The sequence below is a fragment of the Poecilia reticulata genome, linkage group LG16 (assembly GCF_000633615.1).
Source record: "Poecilia reticulata strain Guanapo linkage group LG16, Guppy_female_1.0+MT, whole genome shotgun sequence".
NCBI lineage: Eukaryota > Metazoa > Chordata > Actinopteri > Cyprinodontiformes > Poeciliidae > Poecilia > Poecilia reticulata.
The window spans coordinates 32747837-32772652 of NC_024346.1; the positions used below are offsets into that span (position 1 = coordinate 32747837).

Below are 24816 nucleotides of genomic sequence, written 5' to 3' on the forward strand. Positions count from 1 at the left end.
GGGTCAATCACACCTAGCGATGGGGTCAACGACACCTAGTGACGGGGTCAATCACACCTAGCGACGGAGTCAACCATCCCTGCATTTATCATTTTGATTTAACATCCACTTGATAACGGGACATGGAAATTAGCTGCCTGGCTAAAATCTCATGTATTTACATGTAGATGTTCATTAATATGTACTGTCCCAGTTTTAAAAATAAACTTGAACTTATACACTTCGTGTTGTTCTATGACAGTGGTTATAACATAAGAAATATGACAATATTGTTTAGTGAATGAGAATTTACCTGAGTCCTGAATGTACTGAAAGTTTCCAGTGCGCAGGTCGTCTGAGCTGTGCTCTGTCCTGGGGGAGGGAGCGACGGGAGAGGGGGGAGGCTGGGTGTGACAGGCCTTTCCCTTAGACCAGCTATCGTTAGAATCCTCTTTTTGAAGATGGAGGTAGTTACGAAGATGCTCTTCAACCAGTATCAGGCAGTTCAAATGTTCCTGACCCCAAAAGACCTGTTGGGAAAGAACAAGAGAAAGTTGGGTCAGCTATGAAAAGAATGCCAACATATAAGATCAGATAGCAAAGAAGGAAAGGGAGTTCTTCTGAAAATGATAATAAAAAAAAAGTTGCAAAATAACCCTGACCAATATTTCATTTCATAAGGAGCATGGATCAGGAATAGCAATTCCTTTGCCAAAGCAAGGAGTCAAACAGTCAGGGTTGGCCTCCACAGTGCCCTTTCACAACCTCACTGAGATTACACAACAGCGCCTGATTTTCTCCTCACTCACCCATGGCATTCCCCTTCTTATGCGCCATCAAAGTGAGTGTGCCTGAGATTTGAACCAAGGGTTTGGAATATTTGAGTCAAAGATTTCACACACAGAGCTGCCTGCGTGCTTGCCCACCACTTACTAACTTGCGAGAGTGGGTTGTAACTAAACTCTAAAAACAGGAAAATTTGGGGATTTTTTTCCCCCCAGGTTTTTGGAAACGGAGCCCTAAAAGGGGAAAAAAAATCGGAAGGAATTCCGGTGGTTTTGATGCAGCAATTGATCAAAACACCACAAACTGTAATATTTGGAGAGGGAAATGTATGATTACATATTAAGTGTTGAGTTGGAAGTGATTTCCCTGTTAATGGACATGCAATAAAAGCATTAAGGAAACCTGAACATGAGTAAGGGTGTTCCCCCTGTAGAAGTAATGTGGAATTTTATTTAGAGAAAAATGTGAACTGTTAGTCACATAGAAAAGGGACTTTTCAGTTTGCATTATGTAACTTCTCACAAGTAAAAAAGAAGAAAAAAAAAGGCGGAAGATCACCTCAGGCTATAAATAGATTTACTATATTCCACTACTTAACCAGAAGATATGACTCAAAGCTAAAGAAGTCCCCATTTCAGCCCTGAGAAGACAGAATCGTCTGCAAAAATGAAATATAACTGCAGATTTTAAGTGTTGTCAGATTGCAAAATTGATATAAAATGTATCTTTCGGAACGAAGACAGTTCCAGCTACAATATCCTCACAGAAACATGGAGTGACTCTCACTCATTCTCACTTTCTACCAGGTGCAGAGGCATGTATCTAACCCTAACCCCCGTGAGCTGAAGCTGAGCGGGGAAATAAATCTCATGATTTAGAGAGATGAACTGATGTCATAGCCGCACAAACCTGCAGCAGACCTCCCTTCAGGTCCAGAAGCAGCTTAGGGGGGCCGGGCTCTGGTCCAGGGCTGCCGCTGTGCCGGCACCACCGAGCTTCCAGGGAGCTGCTGCAGGAAAAGGGCCCCAGGAACACGTGGCCCCGGTCCCGGAGTCCCGTTTTCACCAGCGCGTCTTTCACCGTCAACAGCACCGACGCAGACTCAACTGGGTCTAAAAATGCAACACAAAGATTTAACAAAATCTGTTCATTTTTGGCAACGCACGCACAGAAACAAACAAAGTCAGTTAGTAAATGTGCAAAGTTATACGAGGAATTATCTTTGTTTTTACAGCTTGTGCTGGCTCAGTGCTAGAAAAGTAGTGCAATTACGATCACCAGGCTGGGTAATTTGCTTCATATATTCAATGTGGCACCACTGGATGAGAAATGTCACTTTCCAGAATAAAGAGCTGGTTTTGGAAACAGCATAAAGATGTTCATGTCATCCAGTAAACAGCAACACATCCACTCAATCAGGACGAATCAGAAGGCAATTGTTTAACATTGAAGGTTGTTCTGCAGACAATATAATTCAGCTGACTGACAAAGATGTTAGTGTTCAATAAAATGTCCTAATACCAACCATGCTAATCATGCTAATTAACACCACCTGAAATCATAGTAAAATCTTGTGTGGAGAGACGTATAGCACCAACTGCTGTCTCAACACCTGCTTCTGTATAGTCACGACAAATAAATAAATATTTAACAAAAATATCTGTAAAAAAATCAGTTATACGTTTTTTCTTTCCAGATATTAAAATGAATACAGCCATTTATTTTGAAGGATTTTGTACATTCCATTTTGAGATGTGCAGAAATGACATGCTGTTCTTTTTAGTTGGATTTAATTTGTTTGGATACCTTGGCGACACAGCTCTGTAACATTTTTGAGAAATCCTTTTTTTATTTTCCCATAAATATTGAGCTGATTTTCAAGTCCAGAACGTTGAAAAGTAGTACTTTATTGTATTTTGAAGTTCCTTTAGAAAAATCTGATCTATCCAATACTAGAGTCTGCATATCAGAACTCACAGGAATCCGAGATTGTAGATTGACCACAAATTGGCCATCGAGTGGAAAAACAACTGTTAAACCTGAATGAGCTGACCTCTGGAGAAAGGTTGCTTCTTACACTGATATATACATGACATGGATAAACCTCACTGCTTTCAGTAACAAGTGGCTTCGCTGAGCTTGGGGTTCACTTGGGGTAAGAGAAGGATAAATAGGGCTTGAGAGAGAATGGAAGGGAATATGAAGGAGCTGAGGAAGGAGGTGATAAATGACAAGATCAACAGATACAAACGAAGATGATGGGAAAAAGTGTGAGTCAAAACTAAAGGGTTTGAGAAAGTAGTGATGGATGACATGATGAAATGACACACAGGAATACTCTGATCTTTCCAGGCTTGGTGGATTGACTCAGAACATCTTATTAAACATGAGAGTGCACTAACACAACAGGAGTGATGCAGTCAAAGAGGGCCTTGCTTGTATAAAACAATCTGGGGGAAATATTACACTGGAATGACTCATCTCTCTCAGGAAAAACACTGTTGATACAAGCTGGCGGTTTACCTGTTAATAACTCCTGGTGATACAGCACAGACAGAGTTGTTGGATTACTTATTGGACTTTGGACATTGGGCTTATTTTCATGGCCAGGATTTATTAGACAGCCCAAGGGAACTCCCAAATGGGCCCGTTTAATCGAGACTCCCTAACAAATGTATACATGAGCAAGTTTAGGTTAAGTGAAGGCGTACATCGGCACACAAACACAGAAAACTACATCCAAATGGCTGCGTACTGTACATGCAGATGTAAAAACAAACGGACTTCACACCCAGGTGAACAAGTGGAAACACATATTCACACGCGTACATTCTCCCTCGCACGGGGAATGAGCAGCAAAACAGCTTCTCCTGTCTCACTGTGCGTCATTTACAGCTCAGTTGACCGCAGCATCCTGGTGCGAAAGCCAGCAGCAGCAGCCAGCATGCTCCATAATCAACGAAGCTGGGAGTGGTTTTAATGGGGGGAATCCCTTTCTTACTGGCTTTATTCTCCTGTCCAAGTCAAATAACAGTCCGAGGCAAGTTTCTCCATCCTCCCTGTATCTGTTTTTCCTCTCTATGACCAAGCTGCCACCCCAGCTTTGCCATCAAAGATGTGACAGCCAAAGGACATTACTGCTAGAGTTTGAAGGTGTTGAGTGAATGTAAAGATATACAACAAAAACCGACGGACAAATCGCTGAACCATTAGAGAGAAGGTGCCATCTTTGGGCTTGTTACTGTATCTATTAATTTCTCAATTTAACTAGAAGTTTTTCGCAGTATGAAGCATATGTACAGGTTGCAAGTTCATCTGACATAAGCCACCGTGCACATAGATTAACTCACACTAATAGAAATTTAAGGCTATTTTCACTCCTGACAGTCCCGTAGACTCGATTCGTCTGGGCTTCAAAATTGCAACATTTGTTACATTTTCAGTTGGTGTAATTTATTTTCACACTGCACTGTGTCAAACTCACCAAACTCTTTGAACAACCTGTTTACCTTCATGCCTGTGGTGGCGCTACACCAAGAACCACAACACAAAGACACTGACTGTAACTTCCTCTTTCACAAAATGCTAACAAAAATGGATTGGTGTTAGATTATAGAGGTTGTAGAATCTCTCTTTTGTCGTCGATAAAGGACCACAAGCTGTTTCTCCCACTAGCTCTACACTCACGCCTATGTTTTGGTCATAGATACCCAGAATGCCCTACACTATAGTTTGCCTCCAGCCTTTTGTGCGGTATCCAATCCACTTGGCATTCGCATGTGCATTCTGAGCTCACTATAACAGACTGAACCAAGACCTAGGCTTGAAGGGCAACTAGAGTTTTTGGTGCACATTCACACCTCCCCAAACCAACAGGGCAGCGAACGAACGTTAGATTAAAGCGGACTAAACGGAGCCAGTGTGAATGCATTCCAAGACTCTCCAGTTGACCTTCACTCTAATATGAATGTTTTGGTCTTTAAGATGAAGTTGATGTATCCCGTAAAATTTAAACACGGCTACGCCTTGCAGTGAAGTGTTTAAAAAAAAAAATAAATAAATTAAAAAAAAACTTTACAAACTACAGCTAAAACACTGCATAGACAAAAGAAATAGCAAAGGTAAGAAATAAATTTGAGGGGAAAATCATGTTGCTAAAGAGAGGAAGAAAAATGAAGTCCAACAACATTTTAAAGCATCTTCCCCTCCGAGACATTAGGGTAGGAAGTAAAAGCAGGTTGTAATCAGAAGCTGGTTGAGTACCTTATAGACAAGAAGCAGGGATTAAGTTACTTCCTCATTTTTAGTTTTCTATTTCACCTTACTACATAGTTCATAGATCCATCTTCTTCTATGGCAGGACTTATTCCATCCACTACATGTACTCAGACTGAGTAGACTTCCCTGTCTGGCTGCAGTCAAGGCCTGTCTCCTATATAAAATATGTGTTGCATTACGAAGACATCTGATATTGTGAAACTCAGTGGGATTTTCCGCTACTTCTTTGGGAAACCTATGCATATATTTTAAATTCATAAAAACTACACCTGCGCGACTAATGCAATAACTTGTCGGTAATCAAGTGTACATGCACATATCCCCTGCAGGCTGACGTTGTGAATAAAACAGAGGAGAAACCTTCTGGGTGGTGGGAAAAAGGGTGGATGGAAATCATCCTAAAGTAAAATCCATCTATGGCAAACACCCGGGTAAGATGAGATAGGATCGGAGACTGATTTACCGTGTCGGTTTCTCCCTGGCAGCCGTTATCTGACCACTGCCTGGCTGATTTATGCCCCACCGTGTACTGGTATCAATTAGTAGAAACCTAAAGGAGTCATTACATAACTAGCAGAGGCCCCTCAAGACCTTCTGGGATGCTAAGAGTAATGGCAGTAATATACTGTCATTCACCACAGAAATACGCTATTCACTCACCACAAGACCACTATAGGTCACTAGAGGAAACTGGTTTTGTCGAAGAGGACACCGTCAGCCAAAATGGCACGGCGCAGGAAGCCGTGTGTCATCCAGCCAATTACAAATACAGAGCTGATGATTGGTGATGAGCAACATATGAGTTTCATGACATAAACCACGCATGAGCTAGATAACAGATATGAGTCTTTAAGTCTGAATATAAGACCAGAATGTTAGAATTTTAGTCTGCATAAGATAAACTACAGTTTAGGGTTTGTCTATTTGTTCCCCTTTGTTTATCACAAATGATATAACAATGATAGCTGGATACAAGACGTTTCCACAGTTCAAGCGTGATGACTGAGTAAATATCAAAAAAGCGTTTTTATCTCTGGCATTTTCTATGGTTCTTTTTTTTATACTGCACCTAACAAGAAATATGTCTGTTCAGTATAGATCTGACTGTGTAATGCCGAACAAGGTGTAAATAAGAGTTTCCTAGAGAATGAAAGAAGAAAGCCAAAGAGAGAATTAATTAATGTTTATATGTAGACATGCTTATTTGATTTAAGAGCTGGGTTGCATGTTTGATCACCTGTCAGTGTTTTTTTAGAATGACGTCATTAGTTGGTTATCTGTTTAGTTATAATGAAGAATAAAACTTATGGCTTAACTGGACGATAGTCAAGTAGTAATAGCTTTTGTTTTAGTACAAATTCAACAATTTATTCTTACAAAAAAAATGGGAGCCCTAAAAGTTAGGCTGGATATAAGTAAAGCAAGTCATTATTACTAAATTAAATAACCTTGGAGAAAAGAAATAGTCAGATTTAATATGCAATAAAGGCTTAGAACAACATTATGGTCATAAGTGTTATAAACACCGTCATACAAAGCACTGTTACATCCTCATTTGTAAGTAGCTTTGGATAAAAGCCTCTGCCAAATGCATAAACATAAAGCTCTGTGAACCTAATCCAAACTCACATCTCCAGCTGCAACACACACTTCATTTGTTCAATTGCTTAATCAGCAAAATTAGCCAATCAAATGGAAGCAACTCAACACATCTGAGCATATAGGTGTAGTTAGGGCTGCATGGTGAAGTTCAAACAAAGCATCAGACTGATGCTCTAATAAGAAAGAAAATATACAGTGAGCTTTATTGTTTGGATCAAAATGCCTTATTGATGTGCAATGGTGCATTGAGAACAAGTAGTTGCCCTCCGATGATTTATCTTCCCCAGATGATTAGAACCAATACATCAACTAAAGGCCGAGAGAATGTTCCTTTCAGCAAAGCAATCATATGATCATAATTTCAAAAAATGGTTTTGGGAAAAATACAAAATAAATAAAAAAATTGAAAAAAAAAAAAAAGGCAACATACATATTAAGCGTCTTTTGTGTTGATTCACAAAAACAGGGTTTAAAACGACCAACAGTGGGTCCACAGAAGCAAAGAACTAAGGAAAAGGTTGTGTGTTTCCCCAATACCATGCACCAACAGCAGTGTGTGTGTTTTAAAGGAAGTCAGGGGCACAGTAAGAAAGAGAGCTGAGAGATTAGGGAGGGTCCCGTTTCATGGACATCTGTTCTCCCTCTTTTGCCCACCCTCCTCCTCTCTTCTGTTGAACTATAAATGCCCCCCTACCTTAGGGAGCGGTGAGCCACGGATGGAGCTAGGAATGCAGGGCTTCCACTTGCTTTTCATTAACACAGGATCTGGTAACACACCTCACTGTCAACCTAATCCCCGCTCTCTCCATCTTGTCCCCTGGCTGAAGGGCTGCTAGCCCAGGTATGGAGCCCCAGATGTTTCATGGGAGGCGAGGGGGTTAGGGGGTATGGGGGGTGCTGATGAAGCCAGGTTGGAATGGGGTGATTGGAACGACAGAAATGGAGAGACTCTGAGTACTGATCACATTGAGCAGTATTCTGTTTCAATGTCCATCCTGCATTACAGAAAATCTCATGTCGTTCATCCAGCCCTCTCTCTTTTCTGCCGTCCAGCTTTTTCTTATCCTGAGTTATGTCCCTCAGTAGACCATCTATTCTATTTTCAGTCAACCAATTAGTTCATTAAACCTTTTATTTTCACCAACTACTTATAAAACACCCTTTGAATTATTGTTGCATCACTTCCTTTTCTTTTGTCTGTTTTTTTGTTTGGTTTTAAACAAAAACATGACCCTGATACCTGTTCAATATCTGGCCCATTAGTCTTAGTTTGCCATTAAAGACCAACAGAGAAACAACAGCAGAAGCAGTAGTGGTATTCCACTCTTCCGTCCAACATCTCATGTACAGCCCCTCTCAGGGGGGTACTTCCAGCTGACTTATTACGCCAGCTCAAAGGCTCAACCCTAGTGAACAGAATCCTGACCTTAATCTCTGGAAAAAAAACCCAGGTATCCTTTTTTTTTTTAGGAATGGAGTAGAATGAGTGCCGAGTGATGGAGTTGGTGCAGTTGAGGCTAAAAGTCAGCAGATACATCTATTGTCACCAGAGATCAGGCTGTGTAATTGGAGACAGTTTGTCTTCTTCGATGCCAGTAAATCTGGAGCCATTATTTGTCGAAGCCCTCAAGGGAACTAAGCTAAATATTTATCAGATATCTACAGTGTCTTAGAAATTAATTCGTACTACGGCTGGGACTTTAACTCACTTGTTTCAATTAGTTAATTACATAGATTTTAATGCAACTACTCTAGTTTTTTCTCTCATTTTTTCCATTGCGAGCCAGAACCTTTGTATTAATAGGTTTCAAAGTAGTTCCATGAATAATCAGGAATTTTTGAAACACTAGAAAGTTGAATGAATATAACAGCACTTTGCACAAATTGGATAGTTGATTGGTTTTAAAAACAGACTGAAAGCAAATGTCTTTGTTAATGAGCTCATATGTCTATTTATTCAATAATTTAGCTGCAAAACGGATTTTTGATTTCAGAATGTTGATTATTTTGTTGATACATGTTAATCTATTAGTTACAGGCCCTGCAATTAACTCAGTCCAACCATTAATTGAAATATTTTTTGTAATGAAACTCTAATTTACAGTACAAAAGAGCTTTCTCCATGATTTGGGTGTCTCTACCAAACCTCCACACACAACCGATTTATACTGATATTACAGATAAACTATATTTACCAATTAGGTGACTTCTGAAGGCACTCCATTGTAATGTATCTAATTACGGTCTATCAGAGTAAATGAGGTTGGTATGGAAATGAATGCCAAACATTTTTGGATTTTTACTTGTAAAAAAAATTTTTTTCTTAAAGAATTGTTTTCCTTCTGCTTGGTTTATTATACACACTTCAAATAAAAGAAAGTTTTGAGCTTGTAATGTGACAAAATGTGAAAGGGAATAGAAACTATTTGCACTTCTGGTCTGTGGCTACCACAACGGATACACTGACACTGCCGACGAACCATTTCGTTTTAGATACAAATATGGTAGAAACACAAAACGACAAGAGGCCACTCACCCCTCAGGCTTGATGTGGTTCAATCTACATAGCTTAAGGTGAATAGAGTGCTGTACGAAAAGATAAGAATTGTTTAGTCTGAACCCTAGTTTGTAAGGGACTGTATGTGGCTTCTGGGTAAGAAAGACGTACTATCCAGAAGCCCAGCCTGTGATGGAACGTCCTTAAGGTATAATGTTGGATCACAAGAAAGTCACTTAATCTTTCTTTTTAGCTGCAACAATAACCAGGATGTTAACCTTCCTCTGGTGTTAGCTTTCTGCTGCCATCTGTAGTGTTAGCGGGTCATTTTGGACCCGTGTATTAAATCAGCCATAAAATGCCCTAAAAACAATCTTTTATTATCTAATGTTTTTCTTAACTCTTGTTTAGCTAGTTGGGCTCCCTTATCCATGAAGAGATTGGTTTTAATATTTTTTTTGTGGCCCCCTGGGCCTTTGTTTTAACAAAATACCCCTCGTTTTCAATGTCTAAAAAGTGGTCAAATGAACCTTAAGAGAAGAAGGCAACAAAATAATCAGTTGTTCTGTTACCTGAGTGTAACTGAGAGATATTAAAACACATTTCTTAAATGTTCAACAAAAAAAAGATTTAAATTTTAATATTATCAAGCTTGTCAGATTTTGCTCTGGTGTCTCGATTGTCAAATCTGAGGACTCTTGAGATCATCTGAAAGGTCCGAAGAGACATTGTTGCCCGGAAAATATTTCTGCCCGTTGATGCATCCCAGAGACTCTCAGTTGCCTCATTRCTGGATCTGTAAACTCCAGCAAGGAGGAGAACACCAATGTAGGCATCCAGGTACGTCTCATCAATGTCTTTCCAAGTGTTGCCATGGACTTTTTTCCCCTCAAGGTTTGTTATAGCAATTATGACTTTTTTTAGTGACAATGGCAARAAAAGATCAAAGCACGTCTTGATGTCACTTACTCTTGTCACAGCAAACCTCKTGACCCCAGGGGTCATTTTGATGATGTTTGCAGCAGCTGTCCTTCCATGCACATCAGGAGGAACTGTGCTCCAACGGATGTTGCCACGTTTGGATTGGAATGATTCAGCAGGAGCAGCTTCAGCACCAGTGACCTCCTCTTCAGACTGATCAGTTGTGTCTGTTTCTTCCAATTGGTACTCCACATCRTCTTCGTTCTYAGAGGCCTGCTTATCTCCATCGCTAAAATCCTGTGTGTCCTCTGCCTCATTTGCAGCAAAGATGTGATCCAAAGCTTCATTTACAGTGAATCTTCTCCTCATTGTTGCATCCTGTGAATTGGAGATGTGTACTCTGCAAGTCACCACGTCTACACTCAAATGGCTTGACAAGCCTGGACATKTCTCCCTTTGTTTGTTCTCGCAAAAAGGCAAAGAGAAAAGCCCCTAAATGAACTTCAAGTGGTTGGAGGAAGAGGCTGTTGGTTGATTGTGTGTTTATGATTTAATTTTTGGCATTTTTTTATTGTTTTATAATCGAAAATTTTAACCGGGTCACAAATGACCCGAACACCACAAAAGTCATTTTTTTCACCAGAGCACTTTATAATTTAGTAAAAAAAAAAAAAAATTATTTTACTTTGTTTAAATGGAAGTCCCTGACAAAGTCAAAAAGTTTCAACGCAAAAAACAAATGTATGAAGTACTTTTATGCATGCTAAAACTCAAAACGGGTCCGTAGGGACCCTAACACCATAGGAAGGTTAAACGAGAGCCAGGGGAATGATGCTGGAGATGGTAATAAACATGGTTACTGGGTAATGTGGAAAATCTTTAGCAGAAGTGACTCCTTTTATATTCCAGTGATGGAAACAAACAATATTCATAAAAATATAGTTCATTCTGTCTCCACTCTCCACAAATCAAAACACTTTGAAAAGTACTACTGGCGCAAAAGAGAGCAAAAGCCGTAAACCGATTAAATTTACATCAGAGGAGATGATTTCATGCTGCTTTCATGTCAGCAGAGTAGTGTCTATAATGCTTTTCACTGCTCGGAATAAAAACAATTCAAACTCAACTGTATTTTTTTTTTCTTTTCTTTTTTTTTTTACCATGACCATTTTAAAAACAGATGACAGCTGAAAGGCTGGTGGAAATCAGAGCAGCGCAGCAGCACCGGCTATTGTGTCACTGTGCAGTTATGCAGATTTGAGTAAACAAACTGCAAATTGTTTGAGGTTTTAATTAACATTTTTGACAATCATTTTATCTGGAGTAACCCTATATTAACAACATCTGTAAAACAGATGCAGGCTCTTAAAAGGGCCCTGCTCCAGCTCTGTCCTTGAACCCCTAGGAAAAAAACAGAGATGTTTTGCTCAGCAGCACTGAGGTATAAAGCATCTTCTTGCAAAAATGATGAGGCAGACTGTTTCTTGTTATCTACTACATGTAGCATGTCGGCTCGGTATTCCTCCTTTTATGCTTTTATTTCTACGTACTGTCCAATTTGAAAGACATGCCAAGAAATGAGAAATCCTTGGTGATTTGCTGCAGCAAGCTGCCTCACACCCAGCGGCGACTGAGAAACTGGATGCTTTTTCATTTATGTTAGCATTAAGTTCTGATTGTCATAATGGAAACATGGTGATGCCTTCTGGATAGCAGCGCTGATGAAGCCAGAGGTTCGTCCCAACACAAAACAAACATCTTCCCCTCACACACGCCGACATTAATGCACGGAAAGCTCTCTCTGAGATCCTAACACACCCCACACCAATGTAATCAAATCCACACAGTCCCACAACAACCTGAGATCCAACACTAACACAAATATCTCACGTTACAGTTTACAGACAAACCTTGTTTTTGGCTGAGGATGGCGTTGCAAAGAACATGTTTAAAAAAACCCCCAAAAAACATGAATATTCCAGAAAATACTGAAAGCATTACTGGAGATTGTTTCCTGATCTTTTTCAGCGTGAGTCAAGGACAGAACGTCGAATCTTCCCAGCAGGATTACACATCAAACATTCTTTAGAAAACAAAAATAACAAGAGGAAAGTTTGAACTCATGCTACTCGGCTGATTAACAAAGACTCACAAGAGACAACTCTCAACTAAATGCAGACAGACGTATTAGAAACTAATGGCTTGTTGCTAGAGAGGCTGTTTACAGCTGTGTGCTATCAAACCCTGTGTGAGGGAGGATGCTTTAAGGGCCTGGAAGGAGTCCTGTTGGCTCAGAACCTTAATCTGCTTACTAGATGAGTGATACAACATTAAAATGGTACATGTATAGGTTTAGTTTAATGCATTACCGAGCGCGCTACTCAGAAATGATCGACTCTGACGTATGAGGTGAGGTTGTTTTCCAGTGCTCCCAGTTTCAAGAATATTACTGAAGCAGTTTATTTAAACAGAATAGAGCAGATCACACCAAAGAGGTTAGATCAGGGGTGTCCAAACTTACTGCACCGTGGGTCAAGATCACCAAGCTGAAAACACTCAGACAGCGAGGAGTGTTTTCCCCAATTAAAAATGCAAAAATAATTTTACAGTAGATCTTTCATTTAATTTTAAACATGCAATAGTTCCAGGGAACAAAGTAGAAAAGAACAATTTCTTATAGATCCTGAAAACAGTCCTTCATAAAACAAAGGTGAAATGCTTTCTTTTTTGTTTGTTTGGAAAATGTTTTCAGTCTAATCTGAACAACAAAACAAGAACTTTCCTTCGATATCGTTGATGTGTTTAGGCAAATTTCAGGACTGGCTGGTTTGTTGACTAATTATATATGTCACATTCAAGCATCTAGTTACCCAAGTTGTTATAAAAATGCTATATGCATCAAATATGACTTAAAAGAAATTTGACTTCGTAATTTAACGCCTTGAAATTGGGCCTCTGTCTCCTTAAGGAACACTTGTTCTCTTGCCTTCAGGAAGTCATCACAACATGGCTGCTCTATTAATCCTTAACATTTTTTACCAGTGTTTCACTGTGTAGCTCCTATAATGAGCTTAGCAGATGCACAGTTCCACCAGGTGTTTGCTAATTTCTGCTGGCTAGTTAGAAGGAGCTGAGTGGGGAAGTGCAGGGGGGGCTGCTCTGTAAAGCAGAAGCTTAGAAATTGAAGCTCAGAGGAGGAGCTTCGTCCTTGAAGGCAGGGCTAGGTCCACCCAGGTGTTTTGCCTGGAAGGACTTCCACGGCTTAATGGCTGCTGTGGGAGACTAAAGAATTTCTCAAACATGCATGAACAGCACTTTGGGCAGCCCTGAGTTACACAGTTCCATTTTTAATAAATAAAAAAAACAGGAGTTACTTTAGGCTTGTTGCTTTGACTGAAAAAGAGATAAAATATGTTTTTTACTTACCGTCTATCCGAGGCCCAGACTTCATCGTGAAACACGATGTCATAGCCGACACAGATAATGTAATGCTGGGTTTCACTGGACAGGCCTCTGTCTCCATGACTACGACAATTTGTGCTGTGCGCAGTGAGACTTTGTGGAAGGTCAGAGCCATTGCCGGGCTAGCTCTACCCAGGGCTGATGCTTCGTGGTGCGGGTCTAATCGGGGGGGAAAGGCTCGCTGTGCTGACTTTTTTGGAGATGAGTGAGGAGTGGAGAAGGCCGACGGTGTTTTGCTGGAGCTTTCCCATGTGTAGTTTGGCAGGACCTTCTGCAGGTAGGCTTTGGCCTGCTCCATTTTCATCAGAGTGGGACTGATTTTCAGGGGACGACACAGCTCCACGTTTAGCTCAGCTGAAAAGAAACAGGAAAAAACAAAGCAAGGTTAGAGAAAAGGAAATCCTGTAAAAACAAAATTAAATTGAAACGGCATTGCAAATTAACTTTTTTTTTTTTCCAAGGACAGCTTCTGATCAGGCCCTTTTCAGAGAAGCCTATTTGTGCTCATCCTGATTTGTGTTCATGTTGTGCTGCTGAGTCCTGAAAAAAATCCCACCAGGAAGCACAGAGAGCGAAGCTTTTGGGAAGGTAATAAAAAGATGTTCTCTCAGTAATAAACAAATCTCTCTGTGCCGTCTTTTAATTTGGGAAAAAAAGGGACTTTTTTTTACCACATATAAACATCTCCTGAAATAGACCATGAGACTATTGAAGTTTCAAATGACTTGCAAACAATCCAATGATAAGCCATTTGAATTTTTATTTTTTTTGTGTAAAAGCAGTTCCCTTTAAAGTTTGTAAAAGTAGGAGCAGAAATAGCATAAATCCACTATTGGCGGGGGGCCTCGCTGTTTACAACCCTCCCTTCAAATTTGGAAAACCCACAATAAACTGGTCACAATCCATCTGGGGGTTTTAAGACAAGGCAGGCTTCACGAGTGTCTCTCTGAACAGATCTAAAGCTATCTAACCCATGGGAAGTCTTGTAAAACAAACTTTGAGCTCTTCTCTTCTACAATCACAAAGTCCGCATGCAACGAGTTGGCATGCTGAGCTGAGCCCAGCACATACACACACAGAGTTCCTGGCTGCCTCACTGCGACATCCTAACGTGGCAGAGCCGAACGGCAGGAGAAAATATCTTCTTCGTGCCTTCTAAGTAAATCAGACGGTGCCCTATCCTTCACTTTGCCCTCAATAACACTTGACTGGAATTTACGGAGGCGCAGGAATTAACCCAATACCGCTTTACACCGCTTCCATTAGCACGTTTTTCCACTTGGTTATGATGATGGGAGAGGGGAAGCGGACGAAAGCAAGCGCAGCTGTTTTTGTTGGTCTCGTCAAAGGAACCGGCGTTTAAATAGTTTTAAGGGGTTTAAACCTTCTGTCTGACTCCAACCCAGGGAAGGTGCACACTGGAGCAAAGCCACAAGTGCCGCACACACACACACACACTTTACGCACATGAAAAGAGGAGAAAAATTGAAGTCCATCTAATTTATTTCAGCGAAAGTGGCGGAAGGATGGCTGCCAAAAGCAAGTGAATTCATATTTGGTGGAATCTGCAGTGCAGTCCTGTCCTGTACATGATCAGTTTTACTAGAAATAATATAGAAATGATTTTGTTTTTTTGTAAAGTTTCTTGAGATGACATTTGTTGTGAAGTGACTCCATTTATGTAAATTGAATTGAAACATTTTCAGCGGTGAAATTAACTGTTTATGAGCAGCTTTTTAGGTTCCTCTGCTCTCCTTCTTCTCCTCCTCTGTCCTGCTTTTATGGGTTTTTTTTCATATTTTGGTTCTTTTCTAGTCCACCGTTTCTTTTTTTTTATCTCTTACTTTTCCTTGAGCAGCCACCTAATCAACCCCCTCTAACCACATAAATATGTCTTTGATCACCCAGTCAGGGCCAGAGCAGCCTTGACTCACTATACATTGAGGCCTGCTTCTGATTATTGGTTGCCCTCCTTCCCCAAGTTCCTTTCTGCCCCACCTTAAAAAAACAACAAAAAAACCCACCCAACTGCCCCAACCCCAGGCAGCTTAAGAGTGATGGTAAGTGATTTATAGCCTGTTTGACCCATCTGTAATTCACCTGTGAGAGCAGAGCGACTGCACCACTCCATATTTTTTTTAAATACGTTTTTATTAATTTTATACTTAATCTTGTTTTGTTACAAATGACTAAGACTTGTTCATTAAGAAAGCCAAAAGAATGACTTCATCCACCTGTGACAATTAGGTGACTGGACATCGATGTCATTCTATTAAACTGCTATAATAGAGCAAACCTGAAAGTTGTTTATGTCTGGTTTCTTGGTTCTCGCTTTTTTTCTCTTTATCTGCAGGTGTAGAAACAGACTTGGGCATTTTCTTGTATTCTTTTTAAATTTCTCTTCTATTCTCATCTCTCCTCTTCCCCTTTCAATTATTTACTCCACCTCTCTTCCTTTCCTTTTTCTCTTTTACCATCTCTGTCATTTGCATTAGAAAAAAAGAGGGGTTTTTTAATCAAAGAGATCAATGTAGTGAAAGCTGTAATACTCCACTGATGAAAGTTAATCTGCTTATGTATCCAGTGTCTTTACATAGTAAGTTAGAAAGGAAGCTGTTGATGAAGCTAAGCAATACCAGAAATTATTTCCACACCATATTAAACAGACACACACTATGTCTCTTTTTCAGTACTAGCATCCCTTTTGACAAGTTTTTGAAAAAGACACAAACATTATATCTCCCCATGTGATGTCACTGTCCAGTAAAAACAAAAACAAACCAAAAGAAAGTTACTGGAGAATTAAAGGTAAAGCCGCCAAATTAAAATTCATAGAAGGTGATTCAAGTTGGAATGATGTTTATATTCTGTAAACTGAAAAAACCCACATATATATCTCTGCACATCTTTACTTTTGCCACCACTAAGAGGTTAGAACTTTAGTAGCAGTAAGATGTGCCTTATACTGACTTCCAGCATGACATAAACCAATATTTCAGGCTAGAGACTCTGAACACAGAAACACAGACTGAAGGTAGAAAGATGTGTTGGTGTTCACATATCTTTAAAGACAACCCTTTAATTTGAACAGGCTGCAGGGAATCATACACTGGCCCTTCTCAGTTGTCAGCATCTATTACTGCTGAAGAAAGTAGAACTTCAGGGTCTGACAGAAACATAAACACACAAGCATACACCTCTGCAAAAAAGCTTGCGTGCATGCGTGTGTGTGTGTGTGTGTGCGTGTGCGTGGGTGGGGGAGGTTGAATATATGACTGTAAACAGGTCCCTGTGTCTTTTTGGCAAGATCATCTCCAAAAGTCCCCACTGAGAGCCTGGAGTCGAGTTATCTGTGTGTTCTTTTAAGCGCGCTCCTTTGACAGCAGAAAACCTGAGTCTCAAACAAGTTGCAATGTGTCCAAAACACAGGGGTCCATGTGTGGAGGGCATAGGTGCATGTCTGTGTTTGGCAATGGGAAATAATATTTGGAGTGGTATGTGCTGAATTCCACAGTTAAAAGAAAGCATCGTAGCCCATAAGGCCAATGACACACAACTCAGATGCCATCTGACTCACATTAAAGAAGTTCTGGATGGTATGGAGAGGCAAATGCTTGCACATACAGTAACTGACAGGATTATCATGAACTACTTGATGGGAAGCAGAGACACACCAGAGTGATGGCTCCAATTTGTTCTAGTTAATCTATCAGCTGCTCCATCTTCATAGAGAGACAGCTGATCCTTGGCCTCCTAGGGGGGAGTGGTTACCTCCAGGACTCACACACTAGCTGTGGTACCATTACAAATGTGGGCAAAACTTTTGTCTATATTCTGCTAATGTCATATAAACACTACTTAGCAACTGTGGTGTTTCCATTGATTAAGAAACACAATTAAAATCACAGGTGGATATGTTTATTCACTGGATGAGTCATTGAAAAACATGCTCTGCCATCAGCCTCCTACAACTTCTTATCGTCTTCTTTGTGGTCTGCGCCAGCGTGCAACGTCTGGTCGATCACGTGACCCGTGGGATGTGAAAAAAGTGATTCCATTAGAGTTTTACAAAATAATCCAATTTCGATAAGGCCAAAAAATACCTCATCCTTGCAATATAACTTGTCAAAAAAACATTCTTTTTTATTGGCATGTTTCCAATTAAGCTAATTTATTTTCAAAATGTCAAATTGCTAAACTATTTGGTCAACGGAAAAGCATATGCTGACCTGTCCAAAGGCCCGAGGTGAGGAAGATGACAAAAACAAAATACATAGCACATCTGTGCTGATCAATCATTAAACTCCTGCTTCTGGTAGAAAAGAAAATACTTGGAAAGCATTTTACCTCAAGCTACCTCAATCAACATAATGCACATGTTTGGTGGTAAATTCTGTAACTGCCCGTCTTGCGTGTATTTGTACTAGCTGTGTTTATGGGAGTATTTTTGTGTGACTGTGTGTGTTTGATGAGCGGCTGCTGAGTGACGGTCGGAGCTAAAACACCATCCAGTTTACAGTACACATGTTACAAGTGTTTCCCACTCAGCATCCTTGGAATGGGCGCTTTGATTGGTCCTTCAGAATAAATGCTGCTGAAATTGAGAGCATATTGCTGTAAACACACACCAAGACATGGCCTCATGGCGGTCTGCTCTCTGTTTGCGCCTGGTTGGAATAAATCAAATGTGAAGCATTGTCGAATTAAAGTAGCGCTGCCAAATATGATAAATACACATCACATAACACACACGGACATTTGTAAAGGAAGAGAACAGATGAAGGAAAAGTTGATGGCACGTTTTCCTCCTAACAACGTCCTTCACATCTTTTCCGTTTATTCTTTCAATTTGTTGCCTAAATCTTTAAATTAGCTTCTTCCAACAACCAATCCCCTGAAGCCTTTTACCACTGATCCCTGATTCGTGGCGCTTAGCTTTCTTCTGGCTGAAAGTCAGGAATCAATGACTTCTTTAAAGAGCAACAACAAAGAGTTAATGGTTTCCACAACTTTATCTAGTCCTTCCTTTGTTCCATCATCCTTGAAGAGGGTAAGTATCTTCTCCAGAGAGTCATCTGACTAAACAACATACAGTTGAGAATGTGTATGTGGATGTGTGCTTGCATGACTAAGTGGCTGAGGGGATGAAGGAGAACCAGTAGCATATGTGGTCAATTTTAGGTATTTCCAGCAGAGCCTGACCTGCGGCAACCTCACAGAGAGCCTGGATCCTGTCTGAGGCTTTTGGGACTGTCTTGTTAGTCTGTGTGTGTGTGCTCGCTGAATAAATATGACTGATTATCTTCTAAACGATACCACTAAGACAGGTCAAACACCTGCATTATTCAGAAAATGAGCAAGGAATCTTACACATGAAGATTTCATCTGGTGTTCTAAATGATCACTTCTGTATTTGCTGATACATGCAGAAGTATTTCAACCCCTGTGCTCACACCACAAAATTGTGCACAACTGTGGAAGAGGAAAGACACAGATCAATAGTTAAACTTTTGCAAATTTAAAAATCTGAAAAGTCTGGTGTGCATTTCTACGCAACGCCAATGAGTCAATGTTTTGCAGAACTATCTGGCGCACTCTTTCACTGGTCATCTAGACTTTTAAATTCTATCCATGGACTTTTATCTGAATCAAGGTCTGGCCTTTGACTGGTCCATTTTAACATAAATGTGCTTCGATTTAAGTCATTTAATGATAGGTTGTAAGCTATGGATTAATATTCGCCTCAATCCCAAATCTTCTGCAGCCTCAATTCTGAGTAGTGTCGCTGTCCCACTGATGACAGGTACATGAAAAGTACATCTTTGCTTCTTCTTAGGTATATGTTCTCCTTTTCCAACTTCGCAGCTGTTAGTGTTTCTGTTTTAGGAAGGCTGACTGAAAAGGCCTGTGGGAGATGCTCTGTACCTAACCCAGGATTAAACTTCTCTACAACCTGTCTGCTCTATTCCCTGGTCTTCATGATGATGTTTATTCACTAACGTTCTCTAAAAATCTGAGACCTTCACACAGCAGTCATATTCAATAAATTAGAATATGCATAACAATGAATCAGATTTGTCCGATTAAAAGTACTTTTAGAAAATTTACAACCTTTAAGCAAGTGTTAGACATACTTTCCATTAAGGCTATATTTCTATATTACAATGTATTTTTATTGGTCTGATGTAATCTTCAAATTTTAAATGTCATGTTTTCATTACATGTAAGCAGAAAATGATCATAATTGACAGAAATAAAGGCTTTCAAACATCCATCTGTGTGTAGTTAATCTATGTAGTTTGTTTCACTTTCTGATAATGTGAAACACTTGTGAAAGTGAAATGGACTGCCAATAAAATTCCGAGTTACTGTGTATTGAGATTTAATTTCATACAGGTGGATTTATTAGTTAAGTGACTTCAGTAGGGATTTTTCCAAAACTGTATCAGCTTCTCCTGGTGTGTCATGTACGAAAACCTTCCGAAGACACTCTAAACTAAAGAACTTGCAGAAAGTCTGATGTACTTTATTCTTTAAGGCAAAGTTGGACTTGTAGTTTGGCTGCTCATGTCATCTGGCGCACTGACATTTGGATCGTACTGTATGTTCACTCGGCCCTGCTGAGAGATGCATGTTGTGTGATTTCAGGTGGACAGAAACAGCTTAAGAATCTGACTTGACAAAAGGAGAGGAGACATGCGGAAGAGCTATTAAACAAATGCTGTATTAAAACCATCATCTGTAACACCTGGAGTTCACCCTGGAGCCCATTCCTGTAAATACGCTCAGTATCTGTCAATGATTGTATGAATGTGGAAGAAGGACAGTCTATATGTCAAGCGTTGTCTGTAGTTACCGTGACAGTGTGTGAGTATTTGCAACATCTGGCCTGGACTCAGCAAGCTGAAGGATGACCTGCGCCTACGCACTCTCTCCAAGAAACCCTCGCAGGGATGAAAAGGGTGCGCTCACCGAGACCCCAAAAGCCCACTCACACATTTATTCACTGCAGTTGTATTTGGGCAGGATGTCAAACACACCCTAAGGTCAATGGGCTTTGCTAAAATCTGCTCATATGGATATCATATCAGCCTAAAAATAGCAAGTCAAAGTATATGGAAGGTGTATTTGACACATGCAAACATCCACATTTGGCGCACAGGAACTAGTAGTCTGTGGTTCAAAGTGAAAAGCACATCCCGGATTTCCTGTGACCAAAAATGCTCAGTGTTATTTAGACTACTTGATATACACAAACTTCCAGACAGTCTTGCTTCTCGACAAGAGTCATTCTAATTCCTGTTGAGTTGGCCTTTGGTTCTGGAACTTGGTGTATCAATCTTTGATCCCATTTAAATCGGAATTGAAAGGATCTGTGGGCAAGTCGATGCTTTTGGCTCTTTGAAATGTGGGTTTGTAGGGTACATGGCCTTCAAATAATCAGTGTTATTTATTTTAACTGTCTGTAGTGTTGATGATGGGATGTACCAGAGTATGGTTTATGTGCATCTGCTGCCCAGCTTCTCAGCTTTTTCCTTAAAATAGGATGAAGTGTGAAGTTGGTGCAGCGTGTTGGCAGGAATGTACAGAAGGCAAGAATGTGTGAGACCCTCACCTGGTCCGTTGAGGAAATCTTTGATCTGGAAGCAGAGCAGAGGAGGAGGGACACCTGTTTTACTGTCAACCTCTGCAGCCACAGTCTGCAGCCAGCACACGTTGTAGTCCAGGGTCTCTGGGAGAGTTTTTCCTGGGTCTGGACAACAAGAGACAGACCAAAAAGTAACTTTTGGATATGGAAAAAATTTCTTTTTTGAGGTTGAGGTCATGTTCAGTTTGATTAGAACTTGCAAGGAAGAGGCAGGTCAGATACTGAAAGAGGCTATCGTTTTTTCCAATCATTATATCTAAATCATTCAAGGTAAAATTTACAACATTTTCCAACATGCATGCTTTTTCTGAGTTGAGACACATTCATTGTTACCTACTAGCTACTTAAATAGCAGAAAGATCTGAAATTGCTTTGTTTTGAGCTTCTAGCCTGTCTGACAGAGAACATGCTGGATTTAGAAATGCTTCCAATCTTTTGGAAATGTCACATGGTTGCATTTCTATTTACTGTATAGTCGTGCAAATTGGAATTAAGAAAATAAGTTCTATGTACGTATGTATTTTGAAGAAATACATTTTTTGATAACTTTTTTGTGTTTGGAGGAGGAATTATTTTGGGCTCATCAAAATTAAGAGTATTTCACAAAACTGCAATGGAAATACTTTTTTCGCCTCCCATGATCAACAACCGGATGTTACAACTGATGGAAAACATGAAAAAGACAACAGGAAGAGGTAGGAGGATGACGGCGCGACATGTTTTTAAATGACTTAAGAAAGGGAACCAACATGCAATTTTCTTTTTTTTTTTTTTGACATTAGCAAAATATCTACAAAGTTTTGCACACATTTGTAATGGAAACACAGCTAGTTAAGAGACTTACGTTCTCTAGGAAATACACAAAGACACTATAATTAATGCTAACTGCACAAATCCCCAATACAAGGTGCTGCAACCAGTTTAAGATGTAATTTCTGCAAATTCTTTGTTCTGAAATATGTTATATCTAACATTAAATAATTATCATGTTTTCCAATATAACTGCTCTTTGAAAAAATCTGATTATGTAGGTCAAAGCTTTACAAAGCAAAGTTCTAATTGGTGCATTTTGACATGATTGTGAGAAAACTCTCACCTTGGCACTTGTAGTCAGAAGGTACTCCTCTCAACGCCACATCAAAAACAGACAGCTCCATCTTTTGCTTTCGATGGTGGCAGCTCAGCAGAACGGAAGGCTGCATAAGCTGTACGTACAAAAGGGGTTCCAACACCTGATCCCCTGTCCCTCGTCTCCCTGGCTGCCTCACTATGGTAACACCCAGGGCTAGGCGGGCCGAGGAACGGGTTGGAGTGGGAAGACCATCAAGTGAGAGCAAGTTTATGAGTGGAGAAGGTGGCTGAGAGGTGTTGCTGTTCAGGATGTCATCTGCAGTCAGTCCAGCCAGTGAACCCTGGGCAGCTGGGGTCTGATCAGGGGTTGGGGAGACTGAGACCGGTGGGGAGTCCGATATGATATCAGGGTGATTAAGGATGCTCTTTCCCACCTAAACATCACAGAGAATGATTAAATACTGCTACTCTGTGCTTATGCCAGTTTACAAGCTAATTAATCTTCTTTTCTCTTTACCTTATCCTGAGGTTCCTTCTTCTCTGGTGTGCTTGGTATATCAGACAATGTAGTGAGAGCCTTTGGGGTACTCGAACAAGCGTAGGTCATAACAGATAGTTTACTGGCAGTGAGGAAGATGTCAAAAGGGATGAAAGTGAGGTTCTTAATGATGGTGGACTTGCGAGAGGGTCTCGCAATGCAATGATGGCTGGTCCCACTTTGCTGCTCTATTTGGACGATACGAATGCGGGCACTGTCACTGCCAAAGCCACTGTCTTGTCCCGTCCCACTGTGACGTGATGAGGAGTCCCCACTGCCTAGAGGATCTGGATGGACTCCCTTTTGCTCTTGTCTCCTTACCTGTACAAAGAAAGGCAATATTAAGATGCAGGGCTTTTTTCTTTTTGCAGACACTGACATCTCAGAAGGTAGTGAAGATGTAGCCATCTTTAAAGATGTAGACTGACTTTTTGCTTCAGGAAATAAGTGGTGTTAGTGACTCACCATCTGCAGTTAGTGTACAAGTAAAGAAATCTTGTGGCATACGTAAGCATAAGGATCCCAGATATGAAGGTGTGTACTTTAAGCTTAACATCCCACAGTATCTACATTTGACTCTAATTTTCTGAAGTGGGAAAGAAAGTAGACAATCATAGTAGATCTGGACAATCATAAAAACTACAACATAAGGCTCTGTCACGCCTGGACTGTCCACAATAACTACAAACTTTTTAAAAATACAGTATTTTGAGGTATTTCTTGCATTTGTGAAAACAAAAAATGGGTTTTCTTAGTTCTTAGTAGAAATAGTTGTAAAATCTCATTTAACTCCATTCTACTGCAACCAATAGTTGCTCAGCGTTTCATCTCATGAACTGCATGCATCGCCGCACACTTTATAGTAGATATGAGTTTCCATGGTAATGCATCTTGCTCTGTAAGCCAGGCACTCCTTTCCTTTCAGTCAATGTCAGTTTGTCTAGACTCACACCTCTTCTGACCCTTGTGTGGATAAAATATGTAAAAGCTTATGGAAACATTGAGAATTTGTACATTTGTTTCTTATGTGGGTTCATGAAGACAAATACCAAATACCCACAGTCAAAACACCAAAGAAGAAGTGCAGGGTACAGCCACAGACATATTCAAGGCATGCCCTGGGACTTTTTCTGTGGTTAAAAATCATTTTGTACTTTTTGCAATACTCAAAATGTCTTCAAAAAAAGGGGGCACACTGCCATTATATTAAATTGTTTTGTGAAGTGACTGTGGTATTGTCTTTGAAGCAGTTCAGATTTTATGCTCGACTCTAGCTAACTGTTGTCAGGAGGGTTCCTGCCATTGTGGCAATAAAAAGCTTTCAGTGACAGATGATATAAATCAAAAGCGTGGGGCTTTCTGGGTTTCGGGCGACAAAGAAAATGCTACCAAGGAATGTCATCTTAAAACTATGAAGGTCTCTCAAGTTGAAATGATGAAACAGGAAGGAGACAAAAAAAAAAGACTGAACTCAGGGCAGCCTACCAAATTAACTGAAATTTATAAAATAGATCTTATGGAAACAAATAAAAGGGTTTTAAAATGGAAGCCTGTAACAAACTGACACCATGACAAAATAATACACAAAAATTGTGATTTATAGAACCAGTGAATCATTTAAACTTCCCCTCTGCAGCTGGATTGTTTTAAGGAAAAATACAAAATAAATAACTTGGGCATATTAATCATTATTTTCAACCCTGACACAACCTTAGTGAGGCCAATCCCCATGGTCCCTTAATCACGATAATGGATCCTACGTCACCTTCAATTAACTACTGCTGTCTTTGAAGTGTGATTTTGATCAATTGCAAATTACAGAACGCAGACCAAAGGTGTGTCCCGTTCTATTCCGCCCTCATCTACTCCTCCATCCTGCATATGGTTACTATTACAGCATATATTCTCAGCTGGTCCTTCTTTTTCTGCATATCACTCCCTCCCTCCCACTCAATGAGAATTTTAAATGTATATTATTGCTGTGGCAGAGATAGTGTTTCAAGACCTCCAGGCAAATACTAAACCAACTGGCAG

The 24816-nt window shown here is 40.1% G+C and overlaps 1 protein-coding gene across 3 annotated transcripts in view; it reads right to left on the reverse strand.

Annotated features, from left to right (window-relative positions):
• vps13b (vacuolar protein sorting 13 homolog B) overlaps positions 1–24816 on the reverse strand; it is a 312942-nt gene that overhangs the window by 80232 nt on the left and 207894 nt on the right. For all 3 annotated transcript variants that reach the window (XM_008432898.2, XM_008432900.2, XM_008432899.2), the window contains 6 exons: positions 22762–23103; positions 22270–22678; positions 21141–21278; positions 13490–13879; positions 1675–1877; positions 293–509 (listed from right to left, as the gene is read on the reverse strand). In XM_008432898.2, coding sequence (XP_008431120.1) covers positions 293–509; positions 1675–1877; positions 13490–13879; positions 21141–21278; positions 22270–22678; positions 22762–23103 — 1699 coding nt within the window. The remainder of the gene's footprint in view (positions 1–292; positions 510–1674; positions 1878–13489; positions 13880–21140; positions 21279–22269; positions 22679–22761; positions 23104–24816) is intronic.